The 18,112-nt window shown below is 40.5% G+C and overlaps 1 protein-coding gene across 6 annotated transcripts in view; it reads left to right on the top strand.

The window, feature by feature from the left end:
- Nucleotides 1-2,403: 2,403 nt before the first annotated feature.
- Nucleotides 2,404-18,112, top strand: part of cnstb (consortin, connexin sorting protein b) — a 16,398-nt gene continuing 689 nt past the window's right edge. The window contains exons 1-13 of one of the 6 annotated variants that reach the window (XM_055044426.1): nt 2,404-2,707; nt 3,477-3,539; nt 5,830-6,039; nt 6,121-6,296; nt 7,384-7,493; nt 9,184-9,214; nt 10,871-10,957; nt 11,064-11,172; nt 11,999-12,020; nt 12,111-12,174; nt 13,384-13,640; nt 15,636-15,780; nt 15,855-18,112. The exon at nt 15,855-18,112 is cut by the window's right edge and continues 689 nt beyond it. In XM_055044426.1, the coding sequence (XP_054900401.1) occupies nt 6,209-6,296; nt 7,384-7,493; nt 9,184-9,214; nt 10,871-10,957; nt 11,064-11,172; nt 11,999-12,020; nt 12,111-12,174; nt 13,384-13,640; nt 15,636-15,780; nt 15,855-16,063 (1,122 nt within the window). In that variant the 5' untranslated portion in view covers nt 2,404-2,707; nt 3,477-3,539; nt 5,830-6,039; nt 6,121-6,208 and the 3' untranslated portion in view covers nt 16,064-18,112. The other 5 variants (XM_055044423.1, XM_055044428.1, XM_055044425.1 and 2 more) reach the window with 5 other exon arrangements.

Genomic DNA, 18,112 nt, shown 5'->3' on the forward strand with positions numbered 1-18,112 from the left:
TACAAGACAAGTCGGCAGAGAGAGCGGTGTTTGTTTAGTCCTTCATAAGCTTTTTGTCTTTGAAGTAATAATTAATTAATAATTAATGAATTAATTATTAATTAATAATAATTAATAAATTATTTATTTAATTAATTTTTAATTGATAATAATTAATAAATTAATTATTTAATTAATTATTAATCGATAATAATTAATTTATTATCAATTCGATAATAAATTAAATGATTGATTAATGAATTAATTCCCTGGGCTGCACAGTGGAAGGTCCTTGCAGCAAGAAGGTCCTGGCTTCAATTCCCGGCCTGGGCTCTTTCTGCTTGGAGTTTGAATGTTCTCCATGCGTGGGTTCTCTCAGGGTGCTCCGTCTTCCTCCCCCAGTCAAAAAAGATGCCTGTTAGGTTAATTTGTGTGAGAGTGTGCATGCATGGCTGTTTTTCCTGTTTTGTACTCGCCCGAAACGTTATCTGGAGACAGGCACCAGCACCTCCCGACCCCACTAGGGACAAGGGTGTAAGAAGATGGATGGACGGACGGACGGACGGATGGATAAAAATAACTAAAAAATTCCTGATGAAATTTAACCAGGGCCTGCCAAAGTGTGCCTGGAGCCAGTGTACAAATTTGCATCAATGCTAAGCTATCAAAAAAATTACAAAGTTGCTTGTGGAGAGTCACAAGCATGTTGGCTAACATGGACTTGAACCATTCAGTATGTTAACATTAGTGCGAAAGCTAAAATTAGCCAAAATGCTAATGTTTGAAATTTTCAGTAAGCTTCGTTTTAAATGTCCAAGCTAATCCCATGAGTAACAGTGATTGGGCTAAATCAATTATAAAATGCCCAAAATAGAATTACCTGATGTCAAAATTGTGTAGTCTTTTATTTTGAAATTTTCATTAAGCTTAATTTAAAATTGCCACACTAATCTTATGTGTAACAATGTGGTTGGTTAAAATCAGTTATAAAACGCCCAAAACACAAGTAGTTCTCAAGGCCAGTTCATTCCTGCCAGTTAGAACTACAGTGATGCGTTTTTGTAGTCCTAATCAGCTGCTATGCCCTGCTGTGTTCCGTTGCTATGGTAACTGTCCTGCGTGTAACAAAGACAGGTGGAGAAAGAATTCTATCTCTGTGAGACAACCAGTCAGTTTTTATGAAAAAAGGTCATGCAATCATTTGGATCAGCTGTTCTGAAATAGAGACACGTCTAAAACATGCAGAGCAGAGGGTCAAAGCACTGACCTAATGTGACACTGGACATATCATGGTGTAAACACTAAATGCGTTTTGAGAGTCTGGTTTTGCATTCAGTCGAGGTGGAGGCGCGTCGAGCGTCGGGAGTGTTTGACGCATCCAGCGCGTCCAACACTCCACATAGACCTTGAATATAAACCAGAATCGCCTGACTCTCAAAACGCGCTTGATGTGAATGCGCCATTAAAATGTTCAGCTTCAATGGTAACAATGACATCAGCAGTGATGACATCACTCTTTGAGCATCAAATGAATCTCTCTCTTGAGTGTAGCACACAGACTGTTTTTTCAAACCTCTTCCAGTTTCGGACTTATAAGTTATAAGTCATGAATCTTCTACATTGTTGAAATGATTTGAAGGCACAGAATCAGCCCAGTACAGACTCACATTCTCAGCTTGGAGAAACTCGAATGGTATAAAGCAAATTTTTCAGTACTGAAATTTATGAATTTTATATATCAAAGCATGTCATGAATATGTGGGCATTTACTCCATCTTAAGTCCAGAGCACACTAGATTTGTTTGTTGCTTTTGTCATCACTACATTAAATCAATATAAGATATAATAAACAGCACTATTCAAAGATGTAATCAGTTTATAGCAGTTGTTCCACCATGTTTGTAGTTCTGACCTTCTGCCATCGCTGTAGTTCTTAAGAGCAGCACAGAGGGAGAGATATTGGTCATATTTAACATTCCAGGTAAAAAGTGAAAACATGATGAAATAGATCTTGTCCTAGAATTTGATATAATTGAACATTACAGGTAACAAATGAGATGATCATCTGAGGTGATGCATTTTATGATTTTTAAAAATATATATATTTAAAAAAATAAAAATTTTGAAAAAATTCAAAAAAGGGGTCAAAATGTAATAAAGTTGAGTGTGCTTCAACAACAATTTGGACATTTTTGTTTTGTTATTTTTAACCAATCGCGGTTTTTGAGTGAGCATATTGAATATTGAAAATAATTAATAATAATAATAATAATAATAATAATAATAATAATAATAATAATAATAATAATAATAATAATAAACCTACAAATATATTGCAGCGCTTGGTTCTGCTTATGTAATGGAGGCGATGCGGTGCAGGTCGCATTGAGCCTCCCGCCCCGTTTCATTTCCTCAACGCTTCATTCTGTTGTTACGTCAGCGCCGACACCACCAGGGGCCAGAGGGCCACATCTGCCAGAAGATGGCAGCATCGGACGCACGCGGAACAAAATAAATAAATAAATAACCAGTCCTGTTGGGGAGATGGGTATATTTATTTATATGTGTGTTTTGCTGGCGAGAAGAAGCAGGGGAGGGAAATAGATAGAAGACAGAAGCGAAAAGCAAGCAGGCTGGAAGACAGCGTGACACAGACGGAAGTTTGTCCGGATTCAGCAGCTGGTGGAGGAGGGGGGAACGCCGCGACGCTGATCCAGGGGCGTTGATGGTAGGACATCCATCCATCCATCCATCCATCCATCCATCCATCCATCCATCCATCCATCCATCCATCCATCCATCCATCCTCACAGTGTCCTAATCACCAGACGCTTGCGCAGGCCGGTGCCGTGGCTGTTTGGGTTACAGTAACACCGGAAGTGGTGATTATTCCTGCGGTCGTAACGGAGACGGAGGCGCTTTAAACTCGGTACCCTACTTTTAGGTGTCTCACCTATGATGCTGGCAGAAGGACGCGCAGCTCCGTCCTGCCCTGTAAGGTCAGTGTCTGGTGTTCATTATCAATATGGAACACATTTGGACCGGACTGACAGGCTCGGCTGTAATAAACAAAGTCGTTAAAACGGCTGGGGGCGCGAGCTGCAGTTGTGTCACGGGCGCGTGCACGTGCACGTGCGCTTCCCCCCGGGAGCTACCACCCTGCTGTTTGGTTCCTCTGAAAGGATCGTCGGGATGAAATATCCAGGAAATGCGGCGGGAAGAGTCGGGAAGACTTCCTAGACTGAAGTGGAAATATTTCACTTTTATGGTATGAATGTAAATTTGTGGTCGTTTGGCTTCCGGAAATATTATGTGGTGGTTTATTCAGCCAAATTTTTGGGATCTGACATCCAAAATACACGAGCAAACATTAATTACAACTGTTTTGTTTTTTTGTCCTAGCTTTGTTATATAAAGTTATTTATTACATTACATTATATTAAGTAATCAGTTATGTCAAACGAAAATACACATCTATGTCTGCTCTTGTTTTCCAGCATGAGCAGAGCAGTGCGTTATCCAGCTGAAGAACATACTGTGCAACATATTTCATAACCAAGGTAATTCAAACAGTTTTACATAATAAACACAAAAAGGCCCCGAAACATTGTGCGCCAGAAATAAAAAGTTGCGATCCAGACTAGATCTATGTCCTGGGCAGCTCTAGGCGAATGGATTTCTACCTCTGATTTCAGGAAACTCCGTGTTTCGGCAGAAAACTGAAACTCAGTGAGTTGTCATAAAAACAGGATGCTGCTTCTTTCTCCATGCTTGGTTTTGGGGAAAAGCTGAGAGGCCTGTGAGGCTGATTCAACGACAACAGATCTTTGACGTATTTTGTTGCTAAACTGTTGAGTGGCTTATAAACTATCAAAAGTCTTTTCTCCAAGACATGGAGAGCCATTGGAAGGATGTCAGAAAAAGCAGTTGCCCCACTGACCCAGTAACTGATTCTGACCTTCCTGGCAACAACAGCTACAATCAGCTGTTTGTGCTGACTGGCAATTATTCCTTTTCATCACTCAAGAAGTTTCGGCCTGCTCTTATTTACAAAATTCCTGTCAATTCATCGGCTTTGAGCATTGACAATGTCTTGTCTCCGGAGCTCAATCAAATTGCAGTCTGGACTTTGACAAGGCTACTCCAAATCCCTCTCATTTTTTGAGCAATTCAGATCTTGCTGGTGTTGCTGTGACCATTGTGTTGCTGTATAACTTAGGTGTGGATCCGTTCTTCTTTCAGTGGACGGATGCATTTCTGGAGTGAGGAAAGCTGATAGTCTAGAGAGGAGGCAAGCGGCTGCCTCACAACATAACATCCTAGAAAAGGAGAACATAATTACTTTTCTCAGGCAATTGTTTTCCTCCAAATTCTCTGGTGATGTGGCAGGGGAAAAAAAAAAGCACTGGATTAAAAACAGTAGTCAGCTCATGGCTTCAATACATTTCTAAGAAGCAAAACAGAATCTGTTGAAGCAAACCCAGAAACGTCATGCTGTGGTTCACACAGAACTTCATCCTTTTAAGCCTCGGCTGCATCATTCTCAGCTCCAAAGCTGCAAACCCCGTGAGTCAGACCCTGCTGCTGGCGTTCGCGCTTTATGTCGCATTCCATGGCGCGGAGTCCATAACTTTCCCATGACAGCTAGCAGGCTGCGTGAGCATCGCACAGATTTCATGCCCTCAGACCTCAGGCTGAAGATGTAAGCTACGTGAGGCAGAAATGCCCATCTGTGCAGCAGAACTGTTATTGTCCTGCATTGTAAGCCAAAAATGGGACGGTGTTTTTGTTAGCTTGTGTATGTGAACATTCAGGTGAAAGTATCAGCTAAGATTGTCTCTTTTGAGCTGTCTGTCATTTTATAATGTTATTCTCTTATCACAAACACAACTGGAGTGTTGCTATGATTTTTTTATACATGTTTTAGAAATCCTTTAATCTCCTGTGGCTACCATTCAGGTATCTATCAATCTATAGATAGATAGATAGATAGATAGATAGATAGATAGATAGATAGATAGATAGATAGATAGATAGATAGATAGATAGATAGATAGATAGATAGATAGATAGATAGATAGATAGATAGATAGATAGATAGATAGATAGATAGATAGATAGATAGATAGATAGATGATGTCTAAATATCTGTAGAACATAAATATGTTCTGTTGCAGCCACTTACATTCTCCAGCCTCAAAATGTTCATTTATTGTATCATCTTGGCTGCTATCTTCAACAAAAATAGATATTTCTAGCTCCTCTCTGAAATCACCTTCATCATCTTTGGGAGGAGGGATTGGAGAAGTTAGGTGTGGTTTCCTGGAGTTGCTCTGAATTTGTTCGCTTTTTATAAACAAACATGAAGCCCCTTCTGAACACATCTTCGCTGCAGCGGCTGTCTGCAGCGAAGACATCTGCTGTCCGTGAATTAGAACTGGGCTGAGTCAGAACTACAGCAGATGACAGAGGACAGGCGGTATCACTTCATTCCACATCCTCCAGGTACATTGATGCTTGGGTTGAGAATGACTTTGAGTTTCTTGTTACACCTGGCCGTCTGCGGCAGAAAAAAGACCAGAACGTTATTGTCAGTGAGGCAGTGCGTGTGATTTAACTTTGTTCTGCAGCCGGAGTGAATAGTTGTGACCCCTAACTCCAACTCAAACTATAGACGAAATAATAACTGCTTACGTATTTTAATCTAAAAAAAAAAAAAATCAAAAATCAAAAAGGGCACTAGGGGCTCAAGCCCCCTTTGCCCCCCACTCTGCACGTGCCTAATCAGACGGCTCAGTCCACGTGTTGTTCTGTTTTTCTTAAAACGTGTCTTTTGTTTTGTTTTGACAGGACGACTGGTGGAAGGAATTGAAGCGAAGAGGAAGGCAGAAATCCAGCTGCAGTTGGCCTCAGCGCCACATTTATGAACATTTCAGCTTCCCTTTGTTCTTCTGGCCACCCAGGAGGATTGAATACACACCCTGTCCACAGTGGATCACTGGAGCGCCCCTTAAATTTGCCCCCTCCCCGCCTCCCTCCTCCTGTGGGCTGTATGGCAGAGTAAATTTCCCAAAGTAATTTCCTTATCTCTGCTCTGAGGAAGTGTTCCCATAAACTCAGAGCAGTTCATGTTTTCCCAAGGGAGCTGAAACGAAGAGAACCTGCCTGGAACGGGTTCTCTCTGCAACTTTAGGAACTTTAAGAGTAAACTCTGGCCCAGGCGCAGGGGATGGGGAACAAAAACGCCGTTCCACCGAGAGGTTCTGGAGGCGGGGTCACTGGGAAGGAAGACGCAGCATTGGTCAGCAGCGCTACAGGTAAACATGGCCTCGTTGTTAACCGAGGGAGAGTTTTTATGCTTCCAGGCTTCAAGGAATACAGATTTCAATTCAATGTTGGAGTATTTAAAAATTTTTTTTATTTAATATAAAAAATGGTGCAGAGGAGTTACAGAGTGAAGTTAAAAATAACTCTTTAAATAACAGCCAAAGCAAATGTTTTGCCAAGAGAGATTTTTATTTTATTTTTTATTTGCTTAAATCATCTTTAGGCAAAAAAATAAAAAATAAATAAAAAAATAGGAGGGAATAAAATTTTTGTTTTGGAAGAAGTTTAAATGCCAGTTCAACTTTCTTTGAACTGGAAAAGGGACCAATGTCAAGTTAATGTGTGTAGCACATTAAACAAATAGTCAGGACAGTTCAAACTTCACACCAGAAAATAAACATAATACAGTAACCGATTATGAGACAATAAACTTTATATTTTGTCAAATGTCGTCATCAGAATGATCAAGTAAATATACATTAAATGCTTGGAAACAAAGTGAACTGTAAACGATTCGGTTTTTAGCCACGATTTAAAAGGAACTTTACAGTTTTCTGGAAGTTTATTCCAGATTTGTGGGTCGTAGAAGCTGAATGGATCACTAATCTGTCATTTTTGCATTTAATCCAGCTAAACAAAATTTCTTTAGAAAGGAAAATAGCTTTGAGGTGTGAAGCTATTTTGCATTTAAATGAGATACAAAAATAAATTTTAGTTTTGTTTTTATTTATTTTTTATTTAGTATGCATTTTCCTAGGATAGGATCATTGCATTGTGTCTGCTTTCTCTAACGCCTGCTGTGCTGAGTTGCATTGAGCCCCAGAGGAGCGTCACACCCTGCTGGCATGAGCTAACGCCGAGGTAATGAAGCTGTCATTTGATCTGATGCTCCAACACAGGTACGACGGTTTGCTCGAATCTGAGGGTTTGCTTTGAGCGACTGTGATTTAACAGACACAAATACAACTTTGTTTCAGATCCGATTTGACATAAAATGGGAACGGCAGGTTTCCAGTATGGATTCATTCCAGGGTTTGGTTTTTGATCTTCTTCTGTTTTGTTTTGTTTTGTTTCTAGGAGGCGTCGCCGCAGATGAAGCTCAGAGCCCCAGTCCGGAGCTGCTGGCCTCCCTGCAGGCCCTGGGAGAAAATGACGACTACACTCTGCTGCCGCAATCCCTGCACCAGGTGTGTGAGTCCGCGTGTCTGCGTGTGTGTGCCCATGTGATTCAGAGAAACAGGGAGGAATATATTCTTCCGAACCCAGAGGGAATACAATGTGTCTTTATTTAGCCTTACAGAAAAAAGCCATTGTGTGTGTGTGTGTGTGTGTGTGTGTGTGTGTGTGTGTGTGTGTGTGTGTGTGGGTGTGGGTGCATCAGTGCATGTGACTTGTCTCCTCTTGTAATTAAGGGATGTTTGTCTGCGTTAGTCATGCATACAAAATGTATATTTTCTTTGCTATTAGTGAATACAATAGATGGCTTTTATTAAATCTGATTATTAGACATGAAAGAAATGTCATAATCTGTATTATTTATGGACAATAAGAGTAAAAACAGTACCTGTGCTGTCTACTGTGTGACATTTGCCTGCTGACGTACAGATCATCCAACACATATTGGGGTTTTTTGAGGCAGATCAATACAAAGAAGTGTTTCGTAGTGAAAGTGGGGCAAAAAATACAAAATAAGTGATCAAGTCACATGCAGTTTGTTTATTTATGGAGTCTGGAGTAAAGGAGGATGAATTCAAATGAACTCCACACTATACAAATTTGTAAGTGAAACATTTACTCCTCTTTCATCATTATGCATTATTTTGTGTTGGCCTACACAAAATAAAAACCAATTGTAAAATCCACTGATGACTGTGGTTATACCATGACGAAATATTGACATTTTAAGGGATATATCAAATATTCAAAGCGCTCTAGTTAATAGAGAATGTAGTCATGTAGCCATGAATATGTGAAATACTGTGAAATGTTGAGTCTTATTTTTCTCTTTTGAACATTTCTGGATTATTAGAAGCAGGGGTGGTTAGAAGTATCAGTGGAAACAACGACATGGCTGCATGGTGTGATTTAAAAGGGCAGTATCATACAAAAACCAACTTTACATCATGTTATATTGTTATTCCCTCACCAAAACATGCCTGGCCTTTTGCCTTGATACTTTCATGCATTTTTGAAAAATCCTTCACAGTGACCATACAAAATGTAGCTCAGTTTAGCTCCTTCAGACTAGCCAGCAGCAATTAGCAAACACCTGGTAGAACTGTTCACCAGCTGAGCACTTTGTAGTAGCGACTTCTCAGTGCCACACAGGTAAAAATGTCATCAAAGTGTTAGAAGAAAAGGATGACTTCCTGAAGGCAGAGTTTCAGAAAGAGCAGTAGCTTCTTAAAGAGACAGAGACCTAAAATTACAAACTCAAATTTCTTTTAAGTTGTATTTGATAGTATAGCATTCCGAAAGTAACATATTACTTAATTGCTCTCTAAAATGATGGAGCGTGACTGCAAAGCACAGAATACTGCCCCTTTAAAGAGTTGAGCTGGTCATGTGGATGAAGGTAAAAGTATTCAGATGGAGGGGGAAAAAAAATCCCACAGAGACGTTTTAATCCGTCCCTACCCTAACCATAACCCGTAAGCAGATTCATGTGACTCTCTGTCTCTCTCTCAGGTTGTCTTGTATGCTCTGCTGTGCACAGATTTTGATTAGCATCTTTAAAAGGATTAAGACAAAGTTCAAGCAAAAACAGCTGGAGAACCTCAATCAAACCTAAAAGTGTAGTTTAAGCTTTAATGTCAAATGATCATGCTCTGGACTGACATGGTCATATATCTGTGAACACTTTCTCTTTTCTTTAAGATCGCAGAGACCTACTCACTGAGGCAGGAGCGTATCCTTTAAGCTGCATCATAACTTCATATGTCTTAGTAATGCACTCTGACACCTCTTTTTTTCATTCTTTCAAACCGAATCACGACCGATCCGCCCAGCGTGTGAGACGCTGCAGACACGGGAGTGTGACATCCAGAATAAAGCAAGGTTTTACCAAAGAACAAATTATTGATAAAAATGAAACATGAGCGAGCCTGAAGGGCTGCTATGTTTTTCCTCGCACGCTCTGGGTGTTTCCCCTCACGTTTGGCTTGCAGTTGTAGTTTCCCCCCCTTTGCGCTGTTTGTGCCGTTTCCCCGGCAACAGCTGTCAGCCTGTTGTTTTTCTCTGCAACGGGGCGTCGTGTTTACGGGTTTGTGCGTGAGGAGGCAGAGAGCGCGGGCAACGGACAGGGGGAGAGAGATGATCCACGATTCAGAGAGATGAACGTCTCAAGACGCAGTGCAGGGTTTCGGTGGAGAAAGTTTACCGTTTATGAAAATGTTTTATTAGACGACTCAAATTGGCTGACGTCAGGCCTAAAGGGATTTTTTTTTAACAAAGCATGTGTTTCTTTTTTTTGTGTTTTTTTTCATTAAGAAAACATCTTTGTTTACAAAGAAAAATTAAGGAGCAGAACACAAAATATGAAAAAAAAAATGCCAGAGCTGTAGGATTCTACAGTAAATATATTAGTACAAAAACAAAAAAGCAGAAAGCAGATATAATTACAAACATTACGAATGAAAAATATCAATAACTTATAACATTCAAATGTGCTTACAATTTTTTTTGTTTGTACTCTTGGAAATAGTGGATAAATTTAGTTCAATTTTCTTAAAAACTGTAAAAAAGAATACATAAATAAAATGATCAAGATGACAAGAGTTAACACTTGTGAATATAAAACTTGCCGAACATCATTATGAGGGTAATTGCCCGTCTTCTGCCAGCATTAGCATTCTTACCAAAAAAACCAAAAATAATATACTCACACCTTGATATAGTATCAAAACTATAAATGATTAAGTTATTACTTTTTTTCCAAAATTTTCCTGTGATGCCAGAGTCCAAGAATAAATGACAAATTGTTTCTGGATTCTCTTTGCAAAACTTACAGTTGGGGTTTATTGTTTTAATATATTTCTCGTGTATTGATTAGTAACAGTTTAAACAAGACATGTCTCGCTTTGTTGTCCACCAAAAGTTTGTTCTGCATATTCAACAGTTGTGTTTTTCAAAGTGGCTGACCACCAGGGGGCGCTGTGGGGACCTCAGCAAGTTAGAGGGAAGAGGAGAGAAAAAAAATGAAACAAAATAAAAAAATTTTATCTTAAAAAATTACAAACTAAACATTTTTTAAGCAACACATGTTTATGACAAACTGTCATGGCTGAAATCTAGTGAATGCAAATAGATAAGAAAAACAATTACATCATTTACCGCCGTAAACAAGATACTTCCTGTATCTTTCTATGATCGAAGGTTTATTGTTATGAATGATTATGTCATCACTCTGTGATGACATAATAAACTACTAAACTACTAAAACCTGTGCATGCAGGTTTTAGTAGTGATAGCAAAGATGCAGCATAGCTGAATGCCAATGTGTGTGTGTGGGTGTGTGTGTGTGTGTGTTTGGGTGTAGCTCTTTCTTTAACTGGCACTCTATCAGACCAGTGGGCCATTCGGTTCCTACGGTTGGAGAAGCTGTACCATGAACGTGTGCTCTCTAATCTCACAGCCCTGCAGGAGAAATGGGGTACTGCATGCATCTGATGGTTCCCAAATTGTAGTTTCTTCTTAAAAAAAAATACAATGATTTTATTAGAAAAACATTGAAGTGACATTTCATCTGCATTTCTCAGAGAGTGAGTTCAATGAGGAGGACGGGGAGAGCCGGGTGCCTCCGGAAGAAGACGGCGTCAGCCGGAAACACATCGAGAAGCTGAGGCACATCTGCAAAACACACCACAGGTAGACATGTTGAGCCTTCAGGAGACCTTTAGCATCAACGCTGCTTTTACCTGAGCGTCCACCTTAGAAAACAAGTTCTTGTTGCAAGATGAGCAACAAAGTAAAAAAGTAGTGACGCGCGATATATGGGCATCTGCATCTATAATGGACGATATTTATAATTTTTTTAACATATCGGTATTGATTTGATGAACACAACTGGGACGAAATTACCAACTGATCTGTATTTCTATCTTGCTGCTGTTTTTGTTTGTATTTCAGGAAGAGGAAACATATAATATATGTAGATAATACCAGTAAATATTGAGTTTTGGACCGTCCTTCCTTCAATATGCCTATATCAGTCCAGATTTTTATATTGCATGATCCCCAATTCCAAATATGAAAATGTGGCCTTTTGTTTTTCAAAATCTTGTATGGAAGAATTATTTAGTCCAAGTTTCATATTTGAAGGTGATCAAAACTTACTAAAACCAATCGTCACCAACTTAAAATGTCTAGACTGTGGAGTCCACACTATGCTGCTTGAAAATCCTTGGAAGCTTTTTAAAATTATGATTGTGTGTGCCGCCCGGAACAAGGCGGCGCCCGGGGCAAAGAGCCACAACGCCTGGTGCAGAGAACCTTCCTGGCCAGAGCAGGAAATATCATTTCCTCTGGACTCAGACAGACGCTGCGTGTCTGGATGCTGCTGCTGCTCCATGTTGATCTGACACACAAACAGATGTTGTCTTGTTGATTGTTTTATAAGTTCCACAGCAAACTGTCTGATTTGCCCCTCTCTTGTTTTCCTACCATGTTTGTGTTTCTCTGTGACGTCTGTCAGACCATCCTTCAGCCCGGACCAGGTCAGACATGACAAACCATTCTCTATTGATGAATTTATGACTCTTTTTTCTCTTTGTGGAACCAGTTTGTCTTTTATGTTTCTCAAACAGAAAAACCTGAACTTCATAGACACTCAGATTGGGACGGAAACTCTGCAGTCTCGTCATGGTAAAGGTAAGAATGGACCGACGGTCACAGCTTAATTAATTAAGAGAATTATGATGATATGATGGAGTTTTATAGCCACTGTATATAAGAGTAGATAACAAAAATAATGGATCACAGGAGATTTGACATTAATTTTACGTTTTTATAAATACAACATTGTAAATAGTGTAATAAAAAAGATGAAATTTGTAACTTTTTTCAGCCTCCTAAGTAACTTTTAGATAAGATGGACAGTTGAGGTGTCATAAACTCTGCCTCAGTCTTTTATTTATTTACACAGGTATAAGTTATTTTGTCATCATTTTATAAACTCTTTGCCTGCGTAACATTGTGATTTTTTTATTTTAAGAATCTGTTAATGTGCAGGTGTTTCACGTCGGTGGAACACCTGCTGTAAACTTACTCGAAAATATTTATAAAGTGTTAAAAAAAATTCAAAAGATGTCAATTTGCGAGAAAAATGTGAAATATTTCGTAGAAATTGCCCATGTGCGTGATTTTCGGATTCTAGATGCCACATCAGTTCGAAAGTCAAACATTTTTCACTTCCTCGGACGGATTGCGTGCTGCCGCCTCATCGCACAAGTTCCACAGGAAACGACTGGAGAGGAAGGTTTCCAAATGAAATAAATCAATAAAACAAAATGGCTTCCTTTAAGCCTTCCTAAATAAATGAACACAAAAAATGGAGAATCTTCTGACATGTTTGGTTTGAGACAATAAAGCTATTTTTTTCTTCCGCATTTAAAAAAAAACAGTGGCATTTTTTGATACGGGCTATATAGGCGGTTGCCCAGGGCGGCATCGAGAAAAGGAGTGGCGGTCTGACTTTTTATGTTGAAATAATGTCTTCTTCCTCTTTGAGTTACCTTTCAGCCCATGACACTGTCTCACCAAGCTTCAGTCAGCAGCCTGCTTTTCTTCTGGGGGCTTATTTTCACACCAGAATACGTCCACGTTCTCTGAGACACAGAAATCATGTTACGTCTGATGACGGCTGGACATTTCCATGGCGATTTGGCTTTACCGAAGGATGAACGAGACTTCTGGAGGTCCCAAATTTGATCTGGAACTCTAAAAGATTTTTGGCATTTAGCAAATACAAATGACCTAATAGAGGAAAAGTTTAGTAAAAGAAGGCTACATAAAGTTTGATTTATTAAAAAAAAAAAGAGATTTTTTTTTACCCTCTTCTGCGTTTTTCTGTCTCTTCAGCCAACACCCAGAGCATGATCTCCCAGTCAGACGTTTCCTCACTACAGAGGGAGGAAGAGAAAGAGCGGCAGGACGAAGGGGAAGAGGAGCTCGAGGAAGGGCAGGAAGTGGAAGCAGAGGAGCGGGAAGTGGAAGCAGAGGAGCACGCGGCGCAGGGCGAGGACACGCCGGAGGAAGAGGAGGTGAAGGTGGAGTGGCCGGCAGGAGTAGCGCAGGCGTCGGACAAAGTCCTGGCCAAACTCTCCATCGCCGAGGGCGTAAGAGTTCACTTTTGTCACCTGCTGCGTCTGACAAATGTGACTTAATGTTGAGATAAATGTTCCAGGCGCAGCAATCCTCAAACCCTAAACGCCCTCATGACATTTTTCCTCTCTGTGTTCCTCCAATCAGTCAGTCTCTGCGTCTCTTTCTTCCCTTTCCTGTCCTCCGTCCTGACTTTTGTTTCCCCTCACACTCCCACGAATGTTTCCCCTGGTTCCCCTGTGAGCTCATCCCCCCGGCCTCCGCCTGCGTTGGCCGCTGTCAGCCGACACACAGCGTCTGGGCGACTGGGAGTGGTTTTCCTCTGAGGCCAAGTCAGAGCTGTTCCAGCCTGATGGATTCAAGATCACGGCTGTTGTGTAACTCAGATCAGGCTTGAGAAGACGCTTCTTATCAGTGCAAAAAAACACGACAGCTTATTGAGTCATTTTTAGTCTAGTTTCTAGTGGAAACATCTCAGTACACTTGAAATAAGAAAAAACTAACAATGAGAAATATTATCTTGTTTTAAGTCTATTATTCCTTAATATTGATTTTAAAAAAGTACTAGTTCCATTGGCGGATTATTTTACTCATAACACTTTTTCCCATGGTATAAAAATGATAACATGATAGCTTTAATCTATCTTTTGCTAATGCTATCCTAGCATTGACTTAGCATTAGCCTATCCTAGCTACTGCTAGCATTGGTACACAATAGGCCAGTATTAGCACAAGCTGGCCTAGCAACGCATTGCCTTAAAAGGTAAAGGTAGCCTATCCATGCTAATGTCCAGCAGAAGTAGACAATCCAAGGAGCAACCAGCCTGATCATGCTAACCACTAGCCTCTCAAAGCTAACACTTTGTAGTAATCTTCGTCTTATTTGCCAGTGCTGGTTGCTAACTTACTGGTGTTGGCTTGTCATTAATCAAAATGGTCCTGTGACCAGGAGCTACCACGGGGTTAGCGACAGTCTTCATTTCGGCGGTGCAAGGCTGTACGGGGCCTTGACCAGAATTTGACTTGGGAGCCCCTCTTGCTGCTAAAAACATCAGCACCTCTAACAGCTTCTGTTAGGGTTAGTGAAATCTGGGAGCTTCTGACTTAATTTTTATTAAACAGAAGTGCAAATAATTGACAAACATTTTAACTATATATATTTTTTAATATTATTTGCTATTTTTCAGATTAGCCGTGGATTTAAATAGCATCTCACTAGCAAGGTTTTTCCGTAACACATAATTGCAATATTTTTACATTTCCTGTCTTCTTAACATCGTAATATAAAAACATGGCGGTCCGCCGGTGGATCGCCTTGGTGCCCTGGCCACCGGGATCAGCAAGCCTTTTGGGGGAAACTCTGAACTCCTCCTACTACTTAGTGACACCTTGTGATGATTCTTTGAGAAAAAGGAAGCATCTTATTCATATATTGATTTATTACTTTTAACATTTAGTCGGCTTTATGTGTTCTCAACACCACACCTTGAATGGAATTATAATAAAATGAGAAACTCTCATGAAGGGAGTGATCCAGTCAGACTGACCAATCAGACTCCAAATGACCTGGTCATGAACAAGACAGATGGATTTATGGTCTGGTTGATAAGCTGAGCCTTAAAAGGTTTTGCTCTCGGCTTTGGGCTGTGTCCGTTTGGGTCCAAGTCGCCACGCGGATCAGAACAAAGGTCGTGTGTTACACTCTGATAAAGTTTCTGCTGACTGGCTGCCGATCACTGTGATATTTACCCTCCGGCTGACACACTGACCTCACGGATCAACTGATGCACTCGCAATCACGGCAAATGAAGCCAGAAATCTCACCAGACGGCCCGGTTTTGGCGGTTTGTTTCCGGTGGATTGTTTGTCCTGTTTAAGAGCTGATCACTGTAACAGGCAGGGGTCAAAGCCCTGCTTGTGATCTTTGCTATCTGACCTCTGTTCTGCTTTTTGTGTTGCTGCGAAGAGTTCAAGCGTTAGAAGAGAAATGACGTGTGCGTCTCCTTCAGAGCTCCTCCCCGGACGGCCTGGTGTCCATCCTGAAGAGGAGGCGAGCCTCGCTGGACGGACTTCCTCCTCCGAGCGCCGCCGCCGACAAACAGACGTCCAAACGCAAAGTTCGCTTCAGCGAACCAGAGGACGGCGTAGACCAAGGTGCGGCACGACAAACTGGAACTGAAGAGCTCCACGCCTTCCCTTGCTCTCTAACCTTTGTGTTTTCCTCGTAGATGACGTCGGCGCAGACTCCTGTCTCATCCTGCTGCTGCTGTGCCTGGTCACCGTGGTGATCAGCATTGGCGGGACTGCGTTCTACTGCACTCTGGCGGACACTTACTCCAACATCTGCACCGACTTCACTCAGAACGTCGACTTCTACGTCACGAACGCGCGGGGCTTCCTGAAAGGGCTCGGACAATGGCTCCCCCTGCAGACTTAGGGCCAGCCGGGATTCAACGCTCTGCGGGCGCCACGGAAGAGGCTTAAACCTGACGGGACCTCCAGAATCAGCGACAACCTTCACTGCTGCTGCTGATCCACAGAGTCTGAATCTCACTGGTCACTGGACATGTATGTACACCGGGCCTTGCAGAAGAATTCACAACCATAAACTTTTCCAGGTGATCATTGTGTTCATTGCTTCAGAGACGTTTAATGGGATTTTATGAGACAGACTTCAACATAGTGAACAATTGTAAGGTGGAAGAAAAATTAAACATTATTGTTTAAAGCATATGTCTTTATACATTTAAAATAAGACAAAAATATCAGGACATACAAGTGTGTTTTGAGTCAATTATTCCTTAATATTGATTATAAATTAGTTCCAATGGCAGATTATTTCACTTGAAGCATGGGGGAAATGTCTTGTTATAAATGAAGTAATCTGCCAGCAGAGATTTTTTAGTCATTATTGAGGAATCATTGACTGAAAAATTACTTGTAGAAGCTTTTATTGTCTCAGAAACTATATGTAGAAAAAATACTTGGTAAGATTTTGTGCTTTTCTTGTGTTCTAGTCATTTGGCAAGAAATTCTGCTTACGTATGAAGGCACCTGCAACTTTTTGTCACTCTCCACTATAACAATCCCAGACTATAACCTGACATCAAGTAAGTCTGAGGCAACAGAGGAGAAGAAGTGAGAAACACTGCCACCTGCAGGTTGGAGTCAGCATCACTTAAATTTGTTTTTGACCATTTTTGCAGAAAATTTGCCATGAACTCAAAATTATGAGTTAGCGCAAAGAAGTGTGGGAGAATTTGTTGAAGTAAAAATAAAGCACTCCCTTAGCATGACACTGCCCCCACCATCTTGTGTCGTGTGGTTGGTGTGTTCGTGGAGGTGTGCAATGTCAGTTTTTCCACATCTTTCTTCTCATCACTAAAAAAATCCAAATGCTGAATCCAAATGCACTTTTCTTTTTTTTTTTTTGTTAAAAAAAAATTTGTAAGAAATTTTTTTTCTTCCACTAAACAATCACATGCAAATCTGTAGGTCTGTCACATGACAAAATTAGATTTTTGGTCATTTTGGAACAAAATGCTTGGGAAAGTTTCACGGTTATCTTCTGCGAGGCAGTGAAACTGAACCGGTGCGCCGTCTGTCAAAACCAACCACTTCACCTCAGAAGAGAAACATTTTAATGCACCGTTGTTGTAAATAAACCGTAAGCAGGTTATGGTCAGCCTCAGCAGAAGTCATAGATGTGTCTTGTCTTTTCGCCACGTTCTTGCAGCAACTGTGTGACTTGAAATGTTTTCTCAGAGAAGCTGCCTTGACTGTTTCTCTGTCATTTTTAAAGCTTTATTATTCCTCCCACCAGAATGACTTGTTTTTGTGTCATTTTTATCTTCGGCCTACCTCTCTCTGGATCATTTCCGTCTTTTCTAATAGGAAGGAACGCTGCACATTGTGTTCTTTTGGATCAACTCTGACAGCAGCTACTGTTTTCTAAACAGCTTCCAAACAACACGCTTCCCTCATTGAAGGTGCTTCGTTCTGACTTTACTCCTACAATCACAATCTGCACCAATCAGATGTGGAGACATTCTCTGCGTTTTTACTTAATGTCTTCATATTCCTCATGCAGCTTTACTGCAGCAGGAGTCATGAGCACATATGAGTGTCTTCTTTAAGATGGTCACTGTGGTTGTGAAGAAAAATGTATTTTTACCCTAAATTTTCCAATATTCATTATAGATGAATACTTCTGGTGTCAAGTCATACACAATTAGGACCGACTTGAATTTACAAGACGGCCTCCATGGTTGCCATGGAAAGAATCATTTTTTCACCAAAATTAGCAATTGGATGAATGTGTTTGCTGTCAACATAAAATAAATAAATAAAAATGGCTATGTATTTTGAACAATAGAAACCATAAATCACACAAATTTTCTTGATTTTGTGTCTCCTTTTTTCTGTGGACATTTTTCAAAATGGCCCCCATGGTCTGATATGTTTGCACTAAACTCAGCAGCAGTTT

Source organism: Poeciliopsis prolifica, unplaced genomic scaffold, assembly GCF_027474105.1.
Source record: "Poeciliopsis prolifica strain line A6 unplaced genomic scaffold, Auburn_PproV2 SCAFFOLD020, whole genome shotgun sequence".
Lineage (NCBI taxonomy): Eukaryota > Metazoa > Chordata > Actinopteri > Cyprinodontiformes > Poeciliidae > Poeciliopsis > Poeciliopsis prolifica.